Raw genomic sequence first — 20,390 nt, forward strand, 5'->3', positions numbered from 1 at the left:
ATATAAATTGTATTTTATCTAGGATTGCTAGTTTAAATAAATATAATCCTATTCTTTTTAGGATTCCTACATAAGAAAAGAATTTTATTACCTTTAGAATCCAAAAAGAAAAAGAATTGTATTATCTTTAGAATTCAATAAGAAAAAAATTGTATTACTTTTAGAATTCTTGAACCTGATTTTTTGAATTATAATTATATTTTTTTTCTTTCTGAAATTTAAGAAAAATTAGAAGACTGAATCGAGCGATTCTAGACACGCCCGCATTCTCGTTTATATATATATATTGATATATTGATGATGATTGATTTTATTGACAATAACTAATATATTTATATATGTTATAATATTACAGTGCGGTGCGGTTTGAACCGCACTAGTAATATGTTAAAGCGCAACCCGCACCGTATCATGTGGTTTATGAAAAATTCAAACTGTGATCACAAAAATTAAAAACCGCGTTTTGTAGTGCGGTGTGTGCGGCGGTTTTGCGATCAACTTAATTCAAACTTATAACCCCTAATTCAAACCTAGGATTGCCCACCACTCTATTTACGTGATCATTATTAGTTTATGTATGATACATCTTTGTGTAGTGATTCTATTATTACAATTGAGTATAACATGACTCTGTAACCGTTCTCTGCTGTGCTACTATATACTGTATAGAGCAGTGCTACTCTATTTTGGGTCCAGGTCCCTGGCAGCCGTATGCCGGGGACCGGTTAAACAACTAACGATTTCTGGCCCGTTGGATGCATATCCAGCAGCCAGGATCGTATCCAGCGCTAAAAAAGCGCTGGACATGAGAATCCCCGTCCAGCGCTTATATTAAAGTTGCGCTGGACATGAGAATCCCCGTCCAGCGCTTATATTAAAGTTTTAGTACGATCCTGGCCGCTGGATATGCATCCAACGGCTCAGAAACCGTGTGTTGTTTAACTCGTCCACAGCAATCGATTGCTGTGGACCTGAACCCCTCTATTTTTAACTACCATTTTGTGTCTTCTCCACAGTATATGTTGCCTCTGTTTGATCATTGATGGGAATCTTAAACCTTGGTATCATTATGACTGTAACTATTCTCCGCTCTGCTATTAAAACAAAAGATGGTTGATGGTTGACTGCCACTTTTTTTATGAATGCAAAGTTCTGCCTCAATTGTTCATATTTTTTGTTAAAAAAAATATTCCAATCTTGCTTGATTGTTAATTTGTCATATTTTTTGGTAAGGGTCAATTGCTGAAATCTAAACGCACACCCCCTTACCCTACCAGGATTTGTTGGTAATCATTTCCTTATAACCAAAGCTACACATGATTTCTTCTGTTTCAGGCATGGAGACTATGCAATTGTTTGGATTAAGCGAGACCCAGATTGTTGGTGTTGCTATTGCTGCTTTTGTTCTTGCTGTCACAGTTGCCATTGTTTTCTCGTCCAAGAAATCCAAAGGTTCGACCAATTACTAATAAAATAGACATACATCTGTGTATTGTAACTTTGATCTTATGGCTACTTTTCATTACTTATTTTGCACAACATAAAAGGATATCTAGTTATGTAACTATCGCAATCAAATGAACTTTAGTACTCGTACTTTCCTTGGATAAAATAAAATCTGAATGTGTTTTGTTAGGATGTCTAAACCCAAAGAAAGATCAGTGCTGGGACTTCCGGTCATAGAACTTATTAGTTGCAGGTGTAACTATGTGACTATTTCATGTACATTGGTTTCCAAACTTTTAATCATTTATAAGAATATATCTCTCTTAAATAATACTCATGTGTAATATTAGGATTCAAACACCAATTCTTTATTGTTCAACTACTCTAACATAATGATTTAACAGAGGTAAAAATAGCCAAGGTGCAGTTTATTAAACCGAAAGTCCCAGCTAACCTGGACTCAGATGTTGGACATTTTAAATTAGTTATAACAGTGTGTTAACTAATTTAAAATGTCCACTGTGATGTTAATTCTTGCGAGTGGTTTCTTGCATAAACATGAATCCACAAGAAAGGATGTCACATCATTTCCGCGAGATGCGTGTTGGTGATTATATGTCTGTAAAGCGACCCAAGGTATGAAGTCACTCTATAAAATGCTTTATGCTTCATTTCTAACTATATACCATAGGTTTTTAACCTTCATTTGTTTTGTTCCCTGTTCCAACAGCTTATATGACATGTTATGTTGGTTCTAGACTAATAAGAGTGAGCATATTCCGACTGAAAACCAAAATCAAACCGAACAGAAGCTAACCATAGAGAATTGGTTCTGTTTCTCAACATCCAAGAACCATAAAAGCCAAAAACTAAGAACCGAATATATGTATTATACATAATTGCTATCAGTTATTATTAAATATTAACATACATAATGTATATAACATAAGATAATTAAACAATATATACTCTTATCATCTTTAGTTATTAAACCATTTAAAACCAGTACATTAAAAAGCAACTTAATGAGATAATTTTATTGATAAATACTGAAGGTTTTTACTGAACATGGTTTTATCGATTATATGATTATTACCACATCTGAGCTTATTGTTTTGATTCAGTATTCATTTAAACTTACATGCCCGACCTTATCATATATAAATTTATACATTAAATACACCATATCATGCAACTGTAATTACTTTGAACATTCATGTACGGCTACTTAAAGTATATTTTTAAAATTATCCATGTAAAGCTATCCAACTTGTTTTTATTTATTAGTCAAAAATTGATGTGCATCATACATGCAATTGTTTCTGTTATGTGTGGTGAAACCAGGCCAAGCAGTAATTAATGATTGGGCTTTGATTCTATTCTATCATATAAGCTGTTTCGATTCCATTTTGCAAGGTTTTTTCTTTCAGTTTTGGTTAAACTGTTGCTCACCACTACTTTATGCTACATATCAACTCATGTAGACATCTCTAGTAGGGGTGCCAATATCTGCCGCATGGCTCTTTAGGGTTCCTTTGTATTTTATGTTATAAGGGTTCTCAGAGGGTCCCAACTTTCGGCACACTTTTAAAAGTAATCAAAGTATATACATGATCAAATCATATACGTTTGGCATTCCTTGCCAGTGCTTGAATAGGAGATGCTCTTATGATATTTACATTATACAAAAGTTTTCTCATTTTGATTGATGCGTAAAAAAAACGCAAGCACAACAGCTCTGAGGATTGAAACTCTTTGAAAAGATATCAGCAGTATTAATTAGTAACTTATGTACTACTTTAGTAACTTATGTACTACTACAGAATTCTTCTTTTTTTCCTTATCAGTCCCAATTGGGAAGTGATTCCATTTTAGGTAAACACAAATACAATCTACAAAGTTACCGCCATTCTGTGACTTCTGAGTTCTGACTAATATTATCTCACAGTTAGTGTTGTTAATATTTTTGACAAATTCATATAAAGAATTACCCTTGGCTCTAGACTATTGTAAGTAGCCTTGATTACCCCTGCTGTCCTGCACATTTCTTGTTTGGCCCCAACTCATTTTCTCTAGTTGAACAAGAACATCTCTATAAGCTTCGCTGCATTATTGATGACAGATACATAGTCATGATATAAGTACCCCCAATCAGCAACTTACTTCAAGTAGATAATACACAATTAATATTCAATAGCATCCAAATTCTGTATCTACATTTCTGGATTTGCAAATCCCAGCAGTTATGTCAGATCTTTTTTTTTTACTAAATTCCTCGTACAGATGCTATCCAAAATACTTTGTGGAGTACTGATTACTGGAGATATTTTTCAGCTTCACAGTCATTGTGTACTGCACAAACCCTCTGCCTTGAAACCTAGGCTCGATAGCCCAAATTAGCATGTAGCTAGTGGTTAGTTTTGTCCTGTTGACATGATTGTTAGGCCCTTGCAGTCCTGCTTTTGGTGGTGAGCTTGTTTGCTACCTTCTGTTGGACTGCTCCCTTTGTTTTTTTTTCCTCCTCCTTTTATAAAATTTTAATTTAGCAAAAAAAAAAGATAGATACTTTATTTCCTATCCTTCCTGTTGCTGATATATTTACATGGAATTGTGATGCTATTCTTTTTGTCTTTTAGATAGGTCATACTTTCATCACTGAAAGATGTTCTCCTCCTAACCCCGACATTAATGTTTGGGAGGGCCGTTTCAAGTATCAACCTGGTCAAGCGAGTGTGAGAGCCTTTGGGATGCTTGCTGGCGGTTCTGGCATTAGTCCAATGTTTCAGGCATGATTCTCTACTATCAATTAAATATCTACATTAATCATAAGCTATCTTCCTATGTTCAATTATTATTAGCTAAGGTATAGTAGTAATGTTATTGCTTACTTTGATTTCATCTTGCAGGTAGCTAGAGCTGTATTAGAAAACCTGAACGATACCACTAAGGTGCATCTCATTTATTCCAATGTTTGTTTAGAGGACATGCTTTTGAAGGTAATTCCTAGTACTCTTTTTATTTCAGAAGTCATGTTTGTTAGAAAAGAGCAGTTTTAAACTTCATACGAAGTAAATTTTAATTTAATATTGAGTGAGTTTGACTGAGTTAGAGGTCACGTGCACAGAAGGTGATAAAAACTGGTATATAGGTTTTGATTTTTCTCCCTCCCTGCCTCCTGGTGCAAAGTTGTTTCACTGCACTGATGGGGTGCCCCCTCATCTGATTAATGACTGGTGATGAGGCTCTAGTCTGTAGGTGCTTTTATGATGTCAATTATAAAGTTTTTACTTGGTTATCATGATGCTTGACTGGTCTTGGGTGTTGTCAACTAGGTCAAAATTTGGGTCACACCTAACCCATAACATCACACAACTAGGTCAAAAGTCAGGTCACACCAATCTATAACGTCATGCAAGAGAGCAAGGGAATAGGTCAAAACTCGGGTCACGCACTCACATCCAACCTCTAACGTCACACAAAAGACTAAGGATAGAGTTTATTTTATTTACTATTCAGATTAGGTAATAAAATTAATCTGATTAACTGTTTTAACTGTTTAGAACATCATGATCTCATGACGTACAGTTTTAAACTGTTCTATAAGGCTAAAGCGTCAGTGTAATATAACAGTGGCAGAAGTTTTTCACTTGCTTCAGACTTCAGTGTCTTGTCCCTTCTGGTAATGCATATGACCGAAGTTTCATGACGTGTTATGTACAATTATATATATAATTTATTAGTTCCGACATGAATATGGACTAGCAGATATTAGACGATGACTAGTTAGCTGGTCGGATTCTTGTTGACTTGAGTTACTGTCATATCAACGTTTTTCTTACAATCACGAAACAGTGATAACTATCAGCTCATGTGAAATGCTTTAAGGGTTAGATGTTCGATACATTCCAAGGTTATGCATTAACAAATGGGGCATTAAATTCTAGGATCAGTTATATTAAAATTCAAACATCATTTTGGTGTAGATTTTTGTCATGAATGGGGAAACATAATTAATATCTTTGATAATCATAGTTAGTTGTTTTCCATGGTAAATAGTTTATCTAAAATACTCATGACCCTTACAAGTTACAACCTTCCAAGTTAAACTTAAGTAAAAAGAGTTACACTCTAGAAGTAAGAAGATGCAGAATCAACTTACTGAATGAATCAATTTATATATGTATTTTTAGGAAGAGATAGACAGACTTGCTTCAAACTACCCTGACCGCTTTAAAGTTTACTCGCACTAAATCAGGTTTGTTGCTCCTTTATTTAGCCATCATCTCTCTTCTTTTCCATGGCACTGTGTTGACACTTTATACTATTGAGTAAAATGTAGAAGGCTGATAATGATGTGTACCCCTGCAAATATGGGATGGTGGTGTAGTATTTGTAACCAGGAAAAGATCCAAACTCATAGCCCCTAGCCTGCATTTGATATTCAGGTGGATTTTGTTCAATACAACATAATATTGTGAAAAAATTCCAAAAGTAGCTGATTCTTTTCTGAGAAAAATGGCCGATTTTGAGTTGTGGATCCCCACTGATGAATAAGGCCATGGCTGCTAACCTTGAAGCCCTGGGATATGCACCGGAAACGCAGTTTCAGTTTTGAAATTGTGATAAGAACTTGCATGTGTTCGTCACACATGCAGTCTTCTGTTGTTTAACCTTCAATGTACTTTTTGTTAAACATTTAGCCATTAAAAACATATATACTTCAGGTGACTTGACCCTTGTCAGAGAGGATCTTGCCCAGTATAACTGTTGTGCAATTTTATTTCTAGATCAGCTGATTTTTTTAAACAAAATGAGCTTTTTTATTTCAAGAACATAATGAATTTTTCTACTCTAAAAAATTACTACCTCTTTTCTGTAACTACTATAAAACAACCCTTGAAAAAGCATTTTGGGACTGGATGTGTGTATTAGCTACATTAGCTCAAAGGAGGGCAATGATTATTTGTAAACTTTGTTAATATATATTACACAAACGGAAGCAATCTGGAACTAGCATTACAGTTCAAATAATTAAAAAATTATCATTAATTTGTATTATGTACTCATACAAATCCTTTCCTATTTACATACTTCGGATTATTTTTCAGTTATTTAATTTATGCCATTTTAGATAATTTTTCTTTACCCACTACAACAAAACTGGAATCAGACAACACTAATCAGACAACGGACGCTGAAAAAAGCGTTGGCCGAAACAAAGACACCACACTTTTTTTTCGTCCTGGAAAAACTATTGTCTAACACCACGACCTACAATGGTTAAAAAAATGTTGTCTAGTAAATTCAATCAGACAACACTTTGTTAACTGTGGTATTGTGTAATTATGCATGTTAGACAACTGTTTTTAGAGCCGATGTGTGAAGAAACTTCAGACAATAGTTCATGAAACCGTTGTTGTAAATAGACAAGTGTTTTATTTGTTGTGTTGTTTACGAGCAGTTCAAACAAGGGTTCTATAAAGTGTCGTGTGACTGGAAAGCTAACATACAAGTGTTTTTGTAACCATTGTAACATGGCCTTATAGACAAGCCTCTAATAAATAAATGTTGTCTGACTGAATGACTTTTAAGCAACATACAACAGTTTGTATTGTAAAAGTGTTGTTAATAGACTATAAAGACAAGACTTGTTTTATTTAGCGTTATGTAAATATTTTTCAGACAAGCCTTTTTCTACAAAAACGCTTGTCTGATTGGACATCATGGAAAAAAAAAATAGCAGAAAAACAGAGCAAACCAGCCTGAAAACAGAGGCACACCAACAAATCCACACCAATAAATCCAACAGATCTGACTCAAAACAGAGCCAACCAACAGAGATAAAAACAAAGAAACTAACTTACATCATGAAAGTTAGTTTAGTTCATCACCAAACTAAGAATCAAATAAAATTACATCATAAAAGTTGAATTAGTTCATCTACGTCTCGCATATAACTAGTTGTTGCCTCGTCTAAATCAACATCCGGCAAATTTGGTATAAAGAACTCATTCTCAAGTTCTACTTCCACGGATCCCTCATTTTCTTCATCATTGTCCTCATGATAGTTTTTCTCGGGTAATTTCAACACCACGGACCATAATTTATCAAGAGGATCATCTATGTAACATACTTGTTTAACGTGTTTTGCTAACACAAATGGATCATTAAAAAACCCCAACCTATTCAAATTAACCAAAGTATAACCCAAGTCATCTACCTTAGTCCCTCTATTCATATCAATCCAATTACAACGAAAAATAGGGATCCTAAAGTTGTTATAGTCTAACTCCCATATACCTATTATCACTCCATAAAATGTAGGCGAGGCATGCTCAACAATTTGATCCTTCCCCTGCACAACCATGGTATCGGCTTGAACACACACGCCACTGCACTGAACATTACGTGTATCATCACGATCTTTGGTGCTAAAGGTAATCCCATCCATTTTGTAACCATTAAATGTAGGGACATCCTTATTGGGCCCATCTGAGATCCATCTGATTTCTTGTGATATCTCCATTTCGTCGAGCAAATTTGAAGCAATCTGCCCAGGACATCATAAAAGTTATAAATGACTTATGTGACAGTTTTAAAAATGCACAGAAATGCTATAAATAAAGTGCACATAATACCTTTTCTTTGAACCATTCTGGGAATGTCTCATTTTGCTTATTCTTTAGCCACATTTCATTATTTTCATTTGCTGGATATTTGGTCATCAAAATACACATGTGTTCACTGCATACAATTAGAAAAGACTATGTAAATAATAGAATAATGATATATAATATGACAATTAAGCAGAAAATTAAGAACTGACTTACTTAAAATATGGCCTAACCGCAGCCGTATTTTGTAACACACATAAATGAGCTAAATGCAAATCATTGTCGCTCGGAGTTATAACTGATGCACCAGATAATGGCCTACAAACGACATCATTCCTATGCCTACCATTTTTTGGTAACCCAACAGTAGCCTCTTCATGGTTCACCAAACACTCAACAGCTTCTTCTGCAATATAGGCCTCAGCTATGCAACCTTCTGCACGAGCCCGATTTCTTATATACCCTTTAAATGTCTTCATATATCTCTCAAATGGATACATCCACCTAAGAAAAATTGGCCCACAAAGCTCTACTTCTCGTACAAGATGGACCGAGAGATGAAACATCACATCAAACAAGGAGGGGGGGAAGTACTTTTCAAGGTGGCACAAAGTTTCCACCAGCTGGGATTGCATTTTCTCCAACTTATCAACCTCAATAACTTTACTGCAAATTGCCTTAAAAAAGAGACAAAATCTGATGACAGTGTTTCTGACCTGTTTTTGCAGTGACGAACGTATCGCAATTGGGAGCAAGTGATGCAAGATCATATGGCAGTCGTGAGATTTCATTCCAGTAAGTCGAAGAGTTTCCATTGAAACTAAACTTCTAATATTTGAACAGAAGCCATCAGGCAACTTCATGCCAAGAAATGACGAGCAAACTACTTTTTTTTCTGAATGAGTTAAATTCCAAGATGCCAAAGGTAACTTCTCCTTTCTCCCGGGATTTTTTGGCCTTAGCTCCGTTCTTATTCCCATTTCAGCCATGTCTAGCCGGACAGATTCCTTGTCTTTTGTCTTCTTGGGTATATTAAGCATAGTCCCAAGTAATGCTTCGCAAATGTTTTTCTCGATGTGCATCACATCGAGAACATGTCTAACCGGCAAATACTTCCAATACTCAAGTTCAAAAAATATAGAAACCTTCTTAAAAATAGGTCGAACATCACCTTTTTTGAATCGAGGCTGGCGTTGTGTTTTACCAAAGACATGACTCCTTAAATGTTTTGTTCTCTCAAGCACCTCCTCCCCGGTTAATGGAATTGGGGCAGTTTCCTTTTCCACTGTGTTATCAAAATCTTCTTTCTTCCTTCGATATGGATGTGCACGGGGCAACCACCTCCGATGCCTCATGACCACGCACTTACGGTAATTAGACAGCCTCGTTGCTTTTGTTCCATCAACACAAACAGGACATGCATTATACCCTTTTACAATGTTCCCCGACAAGTTACCATAGGCTGGATTGTCACTAATTGTCCATAATAAGATGCCTCGCAGCAAAAAATACTCCTTCTTGTATGCGTCATAAACTTGTTTTCCGGTCCATAACTTTTGTAAATCTTCAATAAGCGGTTGAAGGAACACATCGATATCATTGCCGGGTTCCTTTGGTCCGGATATCAATAAACATAGCATGATGTACTTCCTTTTCATACAAAGCCATGGTGGGAGATTATAGATTGACATCAATACTGGCCAACAAGAGTAATCAACATTTGTGCTATAAAAAGGATTGAATCCATCCGAGGATAAAGCTAACCGGACATTTCTAGAATCTGAAGAAAACTCGGGCCACTTCACATCGACATCCTTCCATGTTTTTGAATCTGCCGGATGTCTTAATTTACCATCTTTTATTCTCTCTTTGTCATGCCAAGTCATATTTTTAGCTATTTGAGGAGAATTGAATAAAGTCCTCAAACGTGGTATTAACGGAAAATACCATAGAACCTTTGCCGGAACCCCTTCCAATTCTTCTCCTTTTTTGTTCAACTTCCATCTAGATGCTTGACATATACGACAACTTGTCTCGTCTTCATCTCTTTCCCCTCGGTATAATAAACAATCATTCGGACACACATGAATTTTTTCATACTCCATTCCAAGAGCACACAAGCTTTTCTTAGCCTCGCTGAATGAAGAAGGAAAATTGTTGCCTTCCGGAAGCATAGACCCAACCAGTAGTAGAAGTTCAGAGAAGCAAGCATCCGATACTTGGTATTTTGCTTTCAAATTATACAACTTCACTAGAGCCTTCATCTTTGTAAATCCTTCACATCCCGGATAAAGTGGTTCATGTTCAGATTTAACATGGTTAAAGAAATCTGATGAATCGAGGGAAACATCATCATCACTATCATTATTCTCTGCATTGATAGGGATTTGGTCCACAGATTCTGAACTGGCTGTCCCTTCAGCGGGAGATAGACTGGTGGGGTAAAAGAAAAGTCGAAAAGGAATGTGGTGCAGCCTTCCCCTCAAGATTCTTCCCCTCAAAATTCCTCTCCTCAGTCCATAAAGAAAAAGGCCATTTCTACCCGCCTACAACAGCAATTGAACAAGAAGAGGAAACGGGTGGAAGAACCAGTGGCTAATAAAGAAGGAGTTAAGCTATTAAAACGGGGTGCAGTTACGATGCATAGGATTATTAGGAGAAAGATGTTGGGAGAGAAATTAACAGTGAGTTTCAACGCAAAGGGTGAGCCGTACGGTGCCGTTGCCACACAGATGCAATCTTACATTGGGGTTCTTGCGAGAACTAAGGTCCCTATTTGGTATGAAACTTGGAAACGAGTGCCAAAAGAAAGAAAAAACAAAATATGGGATTGTGTGCAGGTAAAAACGATTCCATGACACTTTGTGTTACTAATATTTCTAATTTCTATTCATTGTTGAAGACTTACTTACTTATTAAACATGCTTATGATTGTAGATGGCGTTCGATGTGCCATTAACAGCAAGGAGGGTTGTGTTAAAATCTGCCTGCCAGAAGTGGAGGGAGTTCAAGAGCCGTTTAACAACGAATTATATTCTACCTTTTCGTGAACAACCTGAGTTGCTTGCACATCCACCGGCAGACTATACATTTATTGAAAAGCCACATTGGGACATTTTTGTTGCCGATCGTTTATCTAAAGATTTTCTAGTGAGTTCCAAAAAATTTTTGATTACAAATTGATGCATGCTTAGTGGTGTGTGCTAATATGTTTGATATTCTTTTGTAGGAAATACACAATAAGCAGAAAGGTAGAAGGAGCTTGAATCTATATGGTCACTACATGTCTCGGAAGGGTTATGCCAACTTGGAACAAGAAATTGTAAGTATCAATATAGTCATTTTTTTCCACTTGACATTGTTTAATTATGTTCAGACATTAATTTTTTAAACTGCTCATACATGCCAGTCTGGTGGTGATCCTGAAATGGAGATAGACCGGGCAAGTACATGGCTCCTTGCACGGTGTGATAAAGCTGGGAAGTATAAGTCGAAAAAAATTGAGACCATTGCTGAAGATATTGTAAGGGCCTGTTAATAATAAATTTTTTATATGTGTATTATTTCTATGTTCCATCTATATATACATGATAACATAATTAAATTGTGTTTAGGTTAAAGTGTTATTCTTGTGTTCAAGTATGGCTTATATTGGTGATTTGAATATATCGATTTCCATGTATTTAAAGTGTGTTGTTTAATATAGGAGAAGATGAAGAAGAAAGTTCATGATGGGGATTTGACAGAGGTAGGCACGGATGATGTGTTGACCAAAGTTCTGGGGAATCCTGAGCACCGCGGAAGGGTCCGTGGTCAAGGGAGTTATGTTAAACAGTCTGTCTACTTCAATCTTCCCAAACAAAAAAGGAAAAGCCGAACAATTGAAGAGAAGATCCAGGAAGGTATTCAGAAATTTATGACAGAAGAGACTGATAAGATTATTCGAGACAGAGATGCATTTTGGGCTGCAGAAATGGCGAAGCTCAAAGAAGCTTTAGGTTTAAAGAAATTGTTTGCTGAAGAGAGTCCAAATATTGGTTCACAACAAGGAAGTTGTTCGAAAGGAGGAGTTGCTAATTTGGAGTTGGAGTTAGTAGCAGCGAGAAAGAAACTAGATCTCGGTGGAGATCAAGGTTCTGCTGAAGAGAAAGATGCTGAGAAGGATGAGTTTGTAGAGAAAGATGTTGCTGAAGAGAAGAATGGGGTTGAAGAAATACAAAGGGAGGAAAATGGTGAAGTGAAGGGATCTGAGGTTCTTGAAGTTGTGGACAACCCTGTGCACAACCCTATGGACGACGCTGCATTGATAAACCAACGTCCTTCTACATGGGAATTGTTCATTGAAACCCCCACCAATGTTGTTGCTCATGCAACAGTTGACATGGTTTCTACTGTGCTTCACGGAAAGCCAATTGGAGAAGATAATGCACGAGTCTCCATTACTCATGTAATTCAAGGAGCTGCTCACATCCCGTTTCCAATCGAAGATGAGATCACTACTGTGGAACAAGCTGTTGGGACATTTATTGCGTGGCCAAGAAACCTCTTACGGGAAGTGAATGCAGCCAGTGATGATATGGTGAAACCTCGAACCGTGAAGGTACTTTTGATACCCCAGCTTTTCTTTGTCGTTAATCATGTTAAGTATTACACTAAAAACGGAGGTTGAATAATATAACTGTTGTATAGGCCTCTCACATGTATTGAGGTACTTAATTTTTATTTTATTTATTTTCATGTACGTGGCTATCCATAATTAAGAAAATATGTTATCTAATAAGATAAATTATTAACGTATATTTGGAATTATATATATCTATGCTTAGATTTTTTTATCAATATTAAATTGTCTGTTTCTCAAATCACTCGGCGAGTCTAATTTAGTTTTCTCTTCTAATTTTTTTCCCAATTTTTCTTTACAGGGAGGCAAGAAAAATGGAATAAAGAAAATGAAGAAGGTGAATGAGTTGGTCTCGGAACCCGATTCTGTGGTTAACATGGGCCCTGACTTTCCTCCTACTTTAAAGAAATTATGGCTTTGGGCAAGTGCTACTTTAAAAGATGGTCGCTCACACCCTTTTCAGTTATCCAAAGAAGCTTTTGGATCGACTGATAAGAAGTGTTTGTTTAAATCAGACTTTAAAGCTTTGTGCTTTGGAGGTGAAATTTCAGGAGGAGTCATTTGCATGTTTATCAAGTAAGTGCCAAAGTTGTAATTTTCCCTATACTTTTCTATTAGTTCCTGAATGCAATTTATGCATTTTAGTGATGATTGTTTACTTATTTTTATGTAGTGTTCTCCAAGATCATTTGAGAAAGCACAAAATGACAGACATGATAACATTTGTTAATCCGTCCAAGATTGGCGCCATCGGTTGTGGTACTCCAGCAGCGAGATCACGTGCCCTCTCTCTTAGATTCAAAGATGCCAAGCCAGGCCAAGTTTTTCTTTTGCCATATCACCACACGTAAGTACATGTCTTTTTTCTATTCTTTCCCCTGATTATTAATTTTGATTTGTCCTATAAATATAAATATATAAATAAATAAATAAATAGATGAATATATATATATATTTGAATGTCTTATTTTTGGATATGTTCAAGTTGAAGAATGACTTGGTTTTGACTTGTAGGAACCACTGGGCACTTACTGTGGTTAATCCAAATGCACAACTGGTTTACCACATGGACCCGTTAAAGCGGCGCATCGCAAATGAAGAATGGATCGAAGTGGTTAACAAGTGAGTTACCTATACATTCTGTGTTCATTTTTTAATCAATTAAGGAGAAATGTGTTTATGCTCCTTTATTATATTTTGTTGTAGTGGCATCAAAATTTACAGGGAGGAGGAGAAGATAATTCTCAAGAAGAAAATAAACTGGGAGAATTTAGCGGTATAAATATCTTCATACTTCAAGTCTTATTGAGTTCTGGAAATTTTACGAGTGTAGCATTTTACGTGATCCTTTTTTTTCAGGGAGTTCCTGTCCAGACTGGGACCACTGATTGTGGTCTCTTTCTAATGCATTATATGAAAGAAATATGTCTCGACAAGGAACTTAAGTTTGCAACAAAGGTATAAAATGTACAGTTTCCAGTTTTGTGCTGAATTTCATGTGACCATTTATCATTTTGCACCTGCACTAACAATTTTCCTTATTTCAGTGGGCGCGAAGGACCAATGTTGTTTGTGATGCCGATGACCTCAATGAAATCAAGTGTACGTGGGCGAAGTACTTCATGAGGCAGCATGCTATTTAGGCCGCGTACTTGACTGGTTTATTTTAGGATGCACATATATATATATATTGGGAGTTGTCGTTGAATTATTCGTTGTTTTTGTTGCATGGATTTAGACTTGTCTCTCATTTTGGATATGTGCATCCAAAAATATATTAACACTGTCCAGGAATGGTTAAAGAGTTTGTTGGTTGGGTTTTTGGTGGATTTTGTTGGTTGAAAGGTGAATAGTAGTTGGTGAATATAACTAGTTGGTGGATAATTAGTTGGTGGATATATATATTGGTGGTTATTGGTTTGTATTTTGGTTTGTACTTGGTTGGTTTTAATGTTGGTAATGAACACTATTGTTTACCAATGTTTGGCATTGTTAATTATATTGTCCAGCCTATTTTATTTATATCATCTAAAACCATTGTGTGTTATAATTTTAGCTAATGGGACATTTAGAGGGCCATTGTTACAAGATACATAATACAATGGTCACTCTGATAATAAGTATTGTGTGACATAACTCAAACAACACTCCTTGTTATTAAACCATTGTCCAAAAAAACGAGTTACAAGAGTATATTGAAACATAAAGACTTGTCCAAACATTTAAAAGACAACAAAATGGATGAAGAAAACTGTTGTCTCAAGACCTACAAACAACAAAATATGAAAATAAAAATGTTGTCTAAGACATATACCAATAAGTAATAGTAGTAATAAACCATTGTCTAAATCCATGTTATTCGAGCATTTGTGACAAAAACCGTTGTATAAGAGCTGTCACACAATAGTTTCAGTTTGTAAACTATTGTTATAAGGGGTTTTACACAAGTGTATGTGTAATATAAACCCGTTGTAGAACATACTAAAAAATGAGCTTTTGTTATACAAATACGCTTGTCGCATACTCTTATCAACAAGGGTATCTAACTACATAAACTGTTGTCTGTATTGCTACTAACAACACAAATCCAAAATAAGACTATTGTTGTCAAACCCTTATAACAACACTTTCTTAAACAAACATGTTGTTGTTTCCTGGTCTGGCACAACACGCCCTAAAATATAAACAGTTGTGCTTCTTTTTCTCACACAACGGTCGGTACCGTTGTCTGAGGTGCGTATCAGACGGCACCTCAATAGACCACGGTTTTCTTTGGCATCAGACAACGGGCAAAAACCGTTGTCTGATGCCAGTTTTGTTGTAGTGACCCTTCATTTATTTGATTCTTATTTTTTATAGATGGTCCCTATGCGGTTACTCCTTTAAGAAGAAAAATACAAAAGCCTATTTGTACCCTCATCCTTAGCCAACATTAGTCTTAGTCATATATAACCTTGGCTTTTCTCTACACCTTCACAATTAAACACACACACAAACTATTTAGGCCTCCTTTGATATATACAATAAATTAGTAATATCGTTGTGTTGAACTAGTGATAAGAATGGAGACTATCATCGAAGAGTACGAGAACAATAATTCACATTTCTATGACAGTGATGACATCACCACCGACGAAGAAGAAGAAGTGCAGGAGCAAGATGACGAAGAAAGCGCTGCAGAAGAGTACAGCAGCTGTGGAGGTGGAAACCTGGGAACAAAGATGTTAGGATCATCATCAAAGAAGTCATGGTTACAAGAATGGGACCATGTGTTTCCTTTAATATCAGCTCTATGTTTGTTCCTTGATCCTACCTTCTTTTACACACTCTCTCTTAACGAAGATGGCATGTGTTTTTTCATTGATTCCTGGTTTGCACTCGGCCTCTCGCTTCTCCGATCAGTTACTGATGCCTTTCACATCTGGAATATGTGGCATCACTACCGCAGATCAACCCCTGCTGCTGCTGTGCATGGGGTCCGGAGGAGGTGCGGTGGTATAGCATTGCAGAATTTCAAGGGCAAAATGGTCTTCTTCCTTAATGCTTTTGTCATCTTACCTTTGCCACAGGTTAAATTTTTTTTTATGAAATTACTTTCTATTGATCTGAACTCACTTAATTACTTTTACAATCCAAATATACACAGTGCAATCTATTGTATTAAACAAAATCAAATTACATTGTCGAAGTTTGTTGTACCAGAGTAAAAGAAAAAAAAATTGTTGGATCAGATTGAAGTAGATAATATCAAAATTGTTGGCATGCACTTAAATGAGTTATGCACTTAAAGCGTTTCCTTCCAAAGATGACAAACATATTCATGTCATCCTATTATGTACTTATCTCTTCTTTTTTCTTTTTCTTTTTCTTTTTTGTTTTTTCTTATGCTTTGCCTTGGAAATTCCAAATATCTTTTATGTGTTTATTTTATTTGCACGACATTTGAATATTATGTGAATTTAATTTTCGTGATGTTATTATTGTGTGAAAATTAATTTACTTGGACGAGTTTGGTAATCTCTGCAGGTTGTAATATTGATTGTGGTTCCGGCCATGTTGAAGAATGGTGAACAAGCAAGAGCGATGACTGTAATGCTCATAATATTTCTGTTCCAATACTTTCCCAAGATATACACTACTGTTTGCTTGTTGCGCCGCATGCTCTTTCAGTACATTTTTGGAGCAGCTTGGTGGGGGATAGGCCTAAATATCATTGCAATTTTAGTAGCTTCACATGTAAGTACAACACACATAGAGAGGACTAAAGTTTTGTTTTGGCTAGTATTTTAACGGCATTAATCAATTATTTGTTGTGTGTTTTCTCGAGTTGAGTAATGAATCATGTGCAGGTGGTGGGAGCATGTTTCTACTTGCTAGGAACTCAAAGGTCAGCTAGGTGCTTGATGGAGCAATGTATGAAAACAGAGAGTTGTACATTTAAAGCACTATCTTGTGAAAATCCTTTCTCTTTCGGCGGAGCATATAAGGTGACAAACAATATTAGAAGGTCATGGGGAAGTAACAATGATGCCAGATCATGGTGCCTCCAAAGCAGTGATAATAGTCGGTATGATTACGGAGCCTTCGAATGGATCACTCTACTCGTTTGCAATAACAGCCGTATTGAGAAGATGCTTCTTCCGCTCTTTTGGGGCGTCATGATGCTGTGGTAAGTAAACATCCATTATTTTTCTTTATTGTTAATTAACTAAGTGTGTACAGTCACACTTAGTTTGATATGATCATGCAGCACATTTGGGAACCTTGGGAGCACTGATGACTGGTTAGAGATTGTGTTCATGATGATTGTGACTGCATGTGGCCTCGTGCTGGTCACCATTTTAATGAGCAACATTAAGGTAAACATTGCATAGAAAAGATGTAGGTTTGGACACTTACTTTGGCCTTTGAAGATGTCTTTAATATGATAAGTACATTTTTGTACCACAAATTATTTAATTAGTTATATTTCCCCATTAAAAGATTTTAGGAATGTTTTTATGGTTTCATCTAATCAGAAAATAATGTGTTTATATTCAGGTTTACTTGATAGCAACATCATCTAAGAAACTTGCAAGGAAAGTAAACGTTAACAATATCGAATGGTGGATGGAGAGGAGGAACATGCCACAGGGATTGCGTCATAGAGTACGTAACTATGAGCAACACCATTGGATTGCAACGCGTGGCATAGATGAAGGTGATGTGATTCGAAGTCTCCCCGAGGATCTTAGGAGAGAGATTAAGTACTATCTCTGCCTGGATTTGGTGAGAGAGGTAAATACTGACCTTACTTGTGATACCTATATATATATATATATATAGAGAGAGAGAGAGAGAGAGAGAGAGAGAGTTAAAAAAGTTTATCAATCTGAAACAAACTAAACCAAATTTGATTAATACACTATCTCGTACTGTTAGAAGAGAGACTATTAGTGGTAGTAAAAATTGTTCCACCTTGTCTTATAATTTTGAATAGATTAAGATGATGGTTTCAAGATTAACAAAAACGTTGTACATGTATCAGGTACCTTTGTTCCACCACATGGATAGTTTGGTACTGGAGAACATTTGCGATAGAGTGAAACCCCTCGTCTTTCCTAAAGGAGAGATTGTGAGTGATTAATTTCCATTTAAATTATATGGATCTAATTTAAGAACAAACACCATTGATTTATACATAAATTTTACTTTCAGGTAATTAAAGAAGGTGATCCGGTACATAGAATGTTATTCATCGTAAGAGGCCATCTTCAATGCACGCAAGTAGTTAGAGAAGGAGTTAACAGTTGTTGCACCCTAGGCCCAGGAAATTTTGGCGGGGATGAGCTATTGTCTTGGTGCTTAAGGAAGCCATTTGTAGAAATTCTCCCACCATCTTCGTACACGCTTATAAGTCTTGAAGCAACTGAAGCATTCGGCCTTGAAGCGGATGATGTTCAATATGTGACGCAACATTTCCCCCTGAATGAAAAGGTGAAAATGATTGCTCGATATTATTCCCCTAGTTGGAGGATCTGGGCTGCTGTTACCATTCAGCTGGCTTGGCTACGATACAGGCACCGCTCAACACTTGCATCACTTCCATATATCATGCCTAAAGGGCCACTGTTTCGTTCTGCTTCGGTTCGAGAGGAGAGGCTCCGGCTCTTTGCTGCACTGCTGACTTCATCTAAGCCCCATCAAGATAATAGTGTTCCCTAGATGAAATAATTAGGAACTGAAAACTTCAGACACCTTGTTTCTTTGATTTTGTAACTTTCTCTCGAATTAAATTACATTTGTAGTTGAATTGGGATTTTCGGTTGATACTATTATCCAGTTGCATGTTAGTTTCAAGTTTCAAATTATTTGCTAAATGCACATTCACTTAATTTTGGGTGTTAGTCTCAAGTGTCATTATTTAACAGCAAAAGGCATCTATTGTCACTTTCTGAAAAAATGATCCTAACTGTCAATTCAAAACGCAACTTCATGTTGTGTTTACGAAAATACAACCTCAAGTCGTATTTTCAGCTGAAAACGCAACTTCAAGTCATGTTTTTTAGCAGAAAATCAAAACACAACTTGAAGTCGTGTTTTAAAGTGATAGTTAGGGCCATTTTTCTAGAAAATAACATTGAGGCCCATTTGTCTTAAAATAGTGACTTTTGGGACCTTTGATATTACAGAATGAGGACCCTGAATTTCACATATACATCAATTTCAAACCAATTTTACATAATATTTATAGTTAATTGCAAAACACATCTTTTGTTTGGGTCTTTGGGCAAATTGCATTGTATTACCTATATTCTAGATAATTGCAGAATGTATCTTTTAACATATTTTGATGCCTCAAGTTGAATCCTTTATTCCATTTTTGTCTGTATGACCTATTAAATTGGAAATTAAAAAGGTGAAATATACTTGAGAATTAACAAAAATATAATTTGTAGGCTCTTGTTTTTCCTTATAATTTGACATATTAATAGGTTAAGATAGACGCAAATAAGCCGAACAGGTTCAATATGACGCTAACATATATTAAGAAGTGTTTGTATATGCCCACGAGCACGTGCTAAACACTAAAATCTATGAATTTGGAAGGTTTTGATTGGTGTGGTTGTTGTAAATGCATGGGATCCACCATTATTAAAGAGTGTAAGCATTTCTTGATTTTGCGTCTCTCAAGTCTCATGGCACGCTAAATCAAACAAATACTAAATTTAGTGACAAACAAACCCCATCTCTCAAAAAATTCAAAAACCTTCTTTCTCAGTTCATCAATCTTTGATTCTATATATACAAATCCATTTATATGATATGAGTTCTACTCCTCTCCCGTTATCATGATGGCGTCCTCCGTTACAACAACGGTCATACTCGCGTCCTCTCCGTCGATCACTCCATCATTTTCTCAGGTTGTTGATTCGATTTTAAGGACTTAATTCTTTGGATTCGGTAAGTTTATTTACTCAATATCATATGTAATCAAGATATCCCGTTCTCTTTGAATAGGTACGTTTTTTCTCGAATATCTTGTTGTGATGAAAGATAATTGTTTGCTTTGGTTATTGTCCGATTTGTTTGTTTTGTATATATTATGATAGCATATCTACTTCATAGATATCTTTTTATATTTTTGCTCTTCGATTTTAAGGTTGTGTAAAAAAATTTAGGTGATCGAAATCTTGGATTTGTATCTGGTTTGTTAATTTTGTTTGGAT

The 20,390-nt window shown here is 35.9% G+C and overlaps 3 protein-coding genes across 8 annotated transcripts; all 3 read left to right on the forward strand.

Annotated features, from left to right (window-relative positions):
* The first annotated feature begins 952 nt into the window (after positions 1-952).
* Positions 953-15,875, forward strand: LOC108220068 (NADH--cytochrome b5 reductase 1-like). Of its 6 annotated transcripts, none has more exons than XM_064093310.1 (6): positions 966-1,061; positions 1,336-1,452; positions 4,087-4,232; positions 4,353-4,442; positions 5,637-5,701; positions 5,786-6,269. In XM_064093310.1, exons 1-5 carry the CDS (start codon positions 1,043-1,045, stop codon positions 5,694-5,696), a joined length of 432 nt encoding a protein of 143 aa, XP_063949380.1. In that variant the 5' UTR covers positions 966-1,042; the 3' UTR covers positions 5,697-5,701; positions 5,786-6,269. The 6 variants fall into 6 exon arrangements, 3 of the variants coding, with proteins under 3 accessions (XP_063949382.1, XP_063949380.1, XP_063949381.1); XR_010292056.1 differs by having other exon boundaries at positions 972-1,061; positions 4,146-4,232; XR_010292055.1 differs by lacking the exon at positions 966-1,061 and adding an exon at positions 1,073-1,228 and having other exon boundaries at positions 4,083-4,232.
* LOC135152956 (uncharacterized) lies at positions 10,700-13,963 on the forward strand. The gene is made up of 9 exons (XM_064094402.1): positions 10,700-10,900; positions 10,998-11,210; positions 11,290-11,382; positions 11,470-11,583; positions 11,767-12,660; positions 12,983-13,257; positions 13,355-13,528; positions 13,696-13,803; positions 13,888-13,963. Exons 1-9 carry the CDS (start codon positions 10,700-10,702, stop codon positions 13,961-13,963), a joined length of 2,148 nt encoding a protein of 715 aa, XP_063950472.1.
* LOC108220070 (cyclic nucleotide-gated ion channel 4) lies at positions 15,860-19,008 on the forward strand. Its single transcript, XM_017393722.2, has 7 exons — positions 15,860-16,250; positions 16,708-16,917; positions 17,031-17,350; positions 17,432-17,540; positions 17,722-17,958; positions 18,209-18,295; positions 18,379-19,008. The coding sequence occupies exons 1-7, from the start codon at positions 15,903-15,905 to the stop codon at positions 18,883-18,885; spliced, it is 1,818 nt and encodes a 605-aa protein (XP_017249211.1). The 5' UTR covers positions 15,860-15,902; the 3' UTR covers positions 18,886-19,008.
* Positions 19,009-20,390: the final 1,382 nt, after the last annotated feature.

Source organism: Daucus carota, chromosome 5 (genome assembly GCF_001625215.2).
Source record: "Daucus carota subsp. sativus chromosome 5, DH1 v3.0, whole genome shotgun sequence".
NCBI lineage: Eukaryota > Viridiplantae > Streptophyta > Magnoliopsida > Apiales > Apiaceae > Daucus > Daucus carota.

Coding starts and splice junctions, on each gene's coding strand:
- LOC108220068 (XM_064093310.1), top strand. Junction 1,453..4,086: donor CTCGTCCAAGAAATCCAAAG/GTTCGACCAATT, acceptor TCTTTTAGATAG/GTCATACTTTCATCACTGAA. Junction 4,233..4,352: donor GCATTAGTCCAATGTTTCAG/GCATGATTCTCT, acceptor TTCATCTTGCAG/GTAGCTAGAGCTGTATTAGA.
- LOC135152956 (XM_064094402.1), top strand. CDS start 10,700: ATGCATAGGATTATTAGGAGAAAGATGTTGGGAGAGAAATTAACAGTG. Junction 11,211..11,289: donor GTTTATCTAAAGATTTTCTA/GTGAGTTCCAAA, acceptor ATTCTTTTGTAG/GAAATACACAATAAGCAGAA. Junction 13,258..13,354: donor GTCATTTGCATGTTTATCAA/GTAAGTGCCAAA, acceptor ATTTTTATGTAG/TGTTCTCCAAGATCATTTGA.
- LOC108220070 (XM_017393722.2), top strand. CDS start 15,903: ATGTTAGGATCATCATCAAAGAAGTCATGGTTACAAGAATGGGACCAT. Junction 16,251..16,707: donor TCATCTTACCTTTGCCACAG/GTTAAATTTTTT, acceptor TAATCTCTGCAG/GTTGTAATATTGATTGTGGT. Junction 17,351..17,431: donor TGGGGCGTCATGATGCTGTG/GTAAGTAAACAT, acceptor ATGATCATGCAG/CACATTTGGGAACCTTGGGA.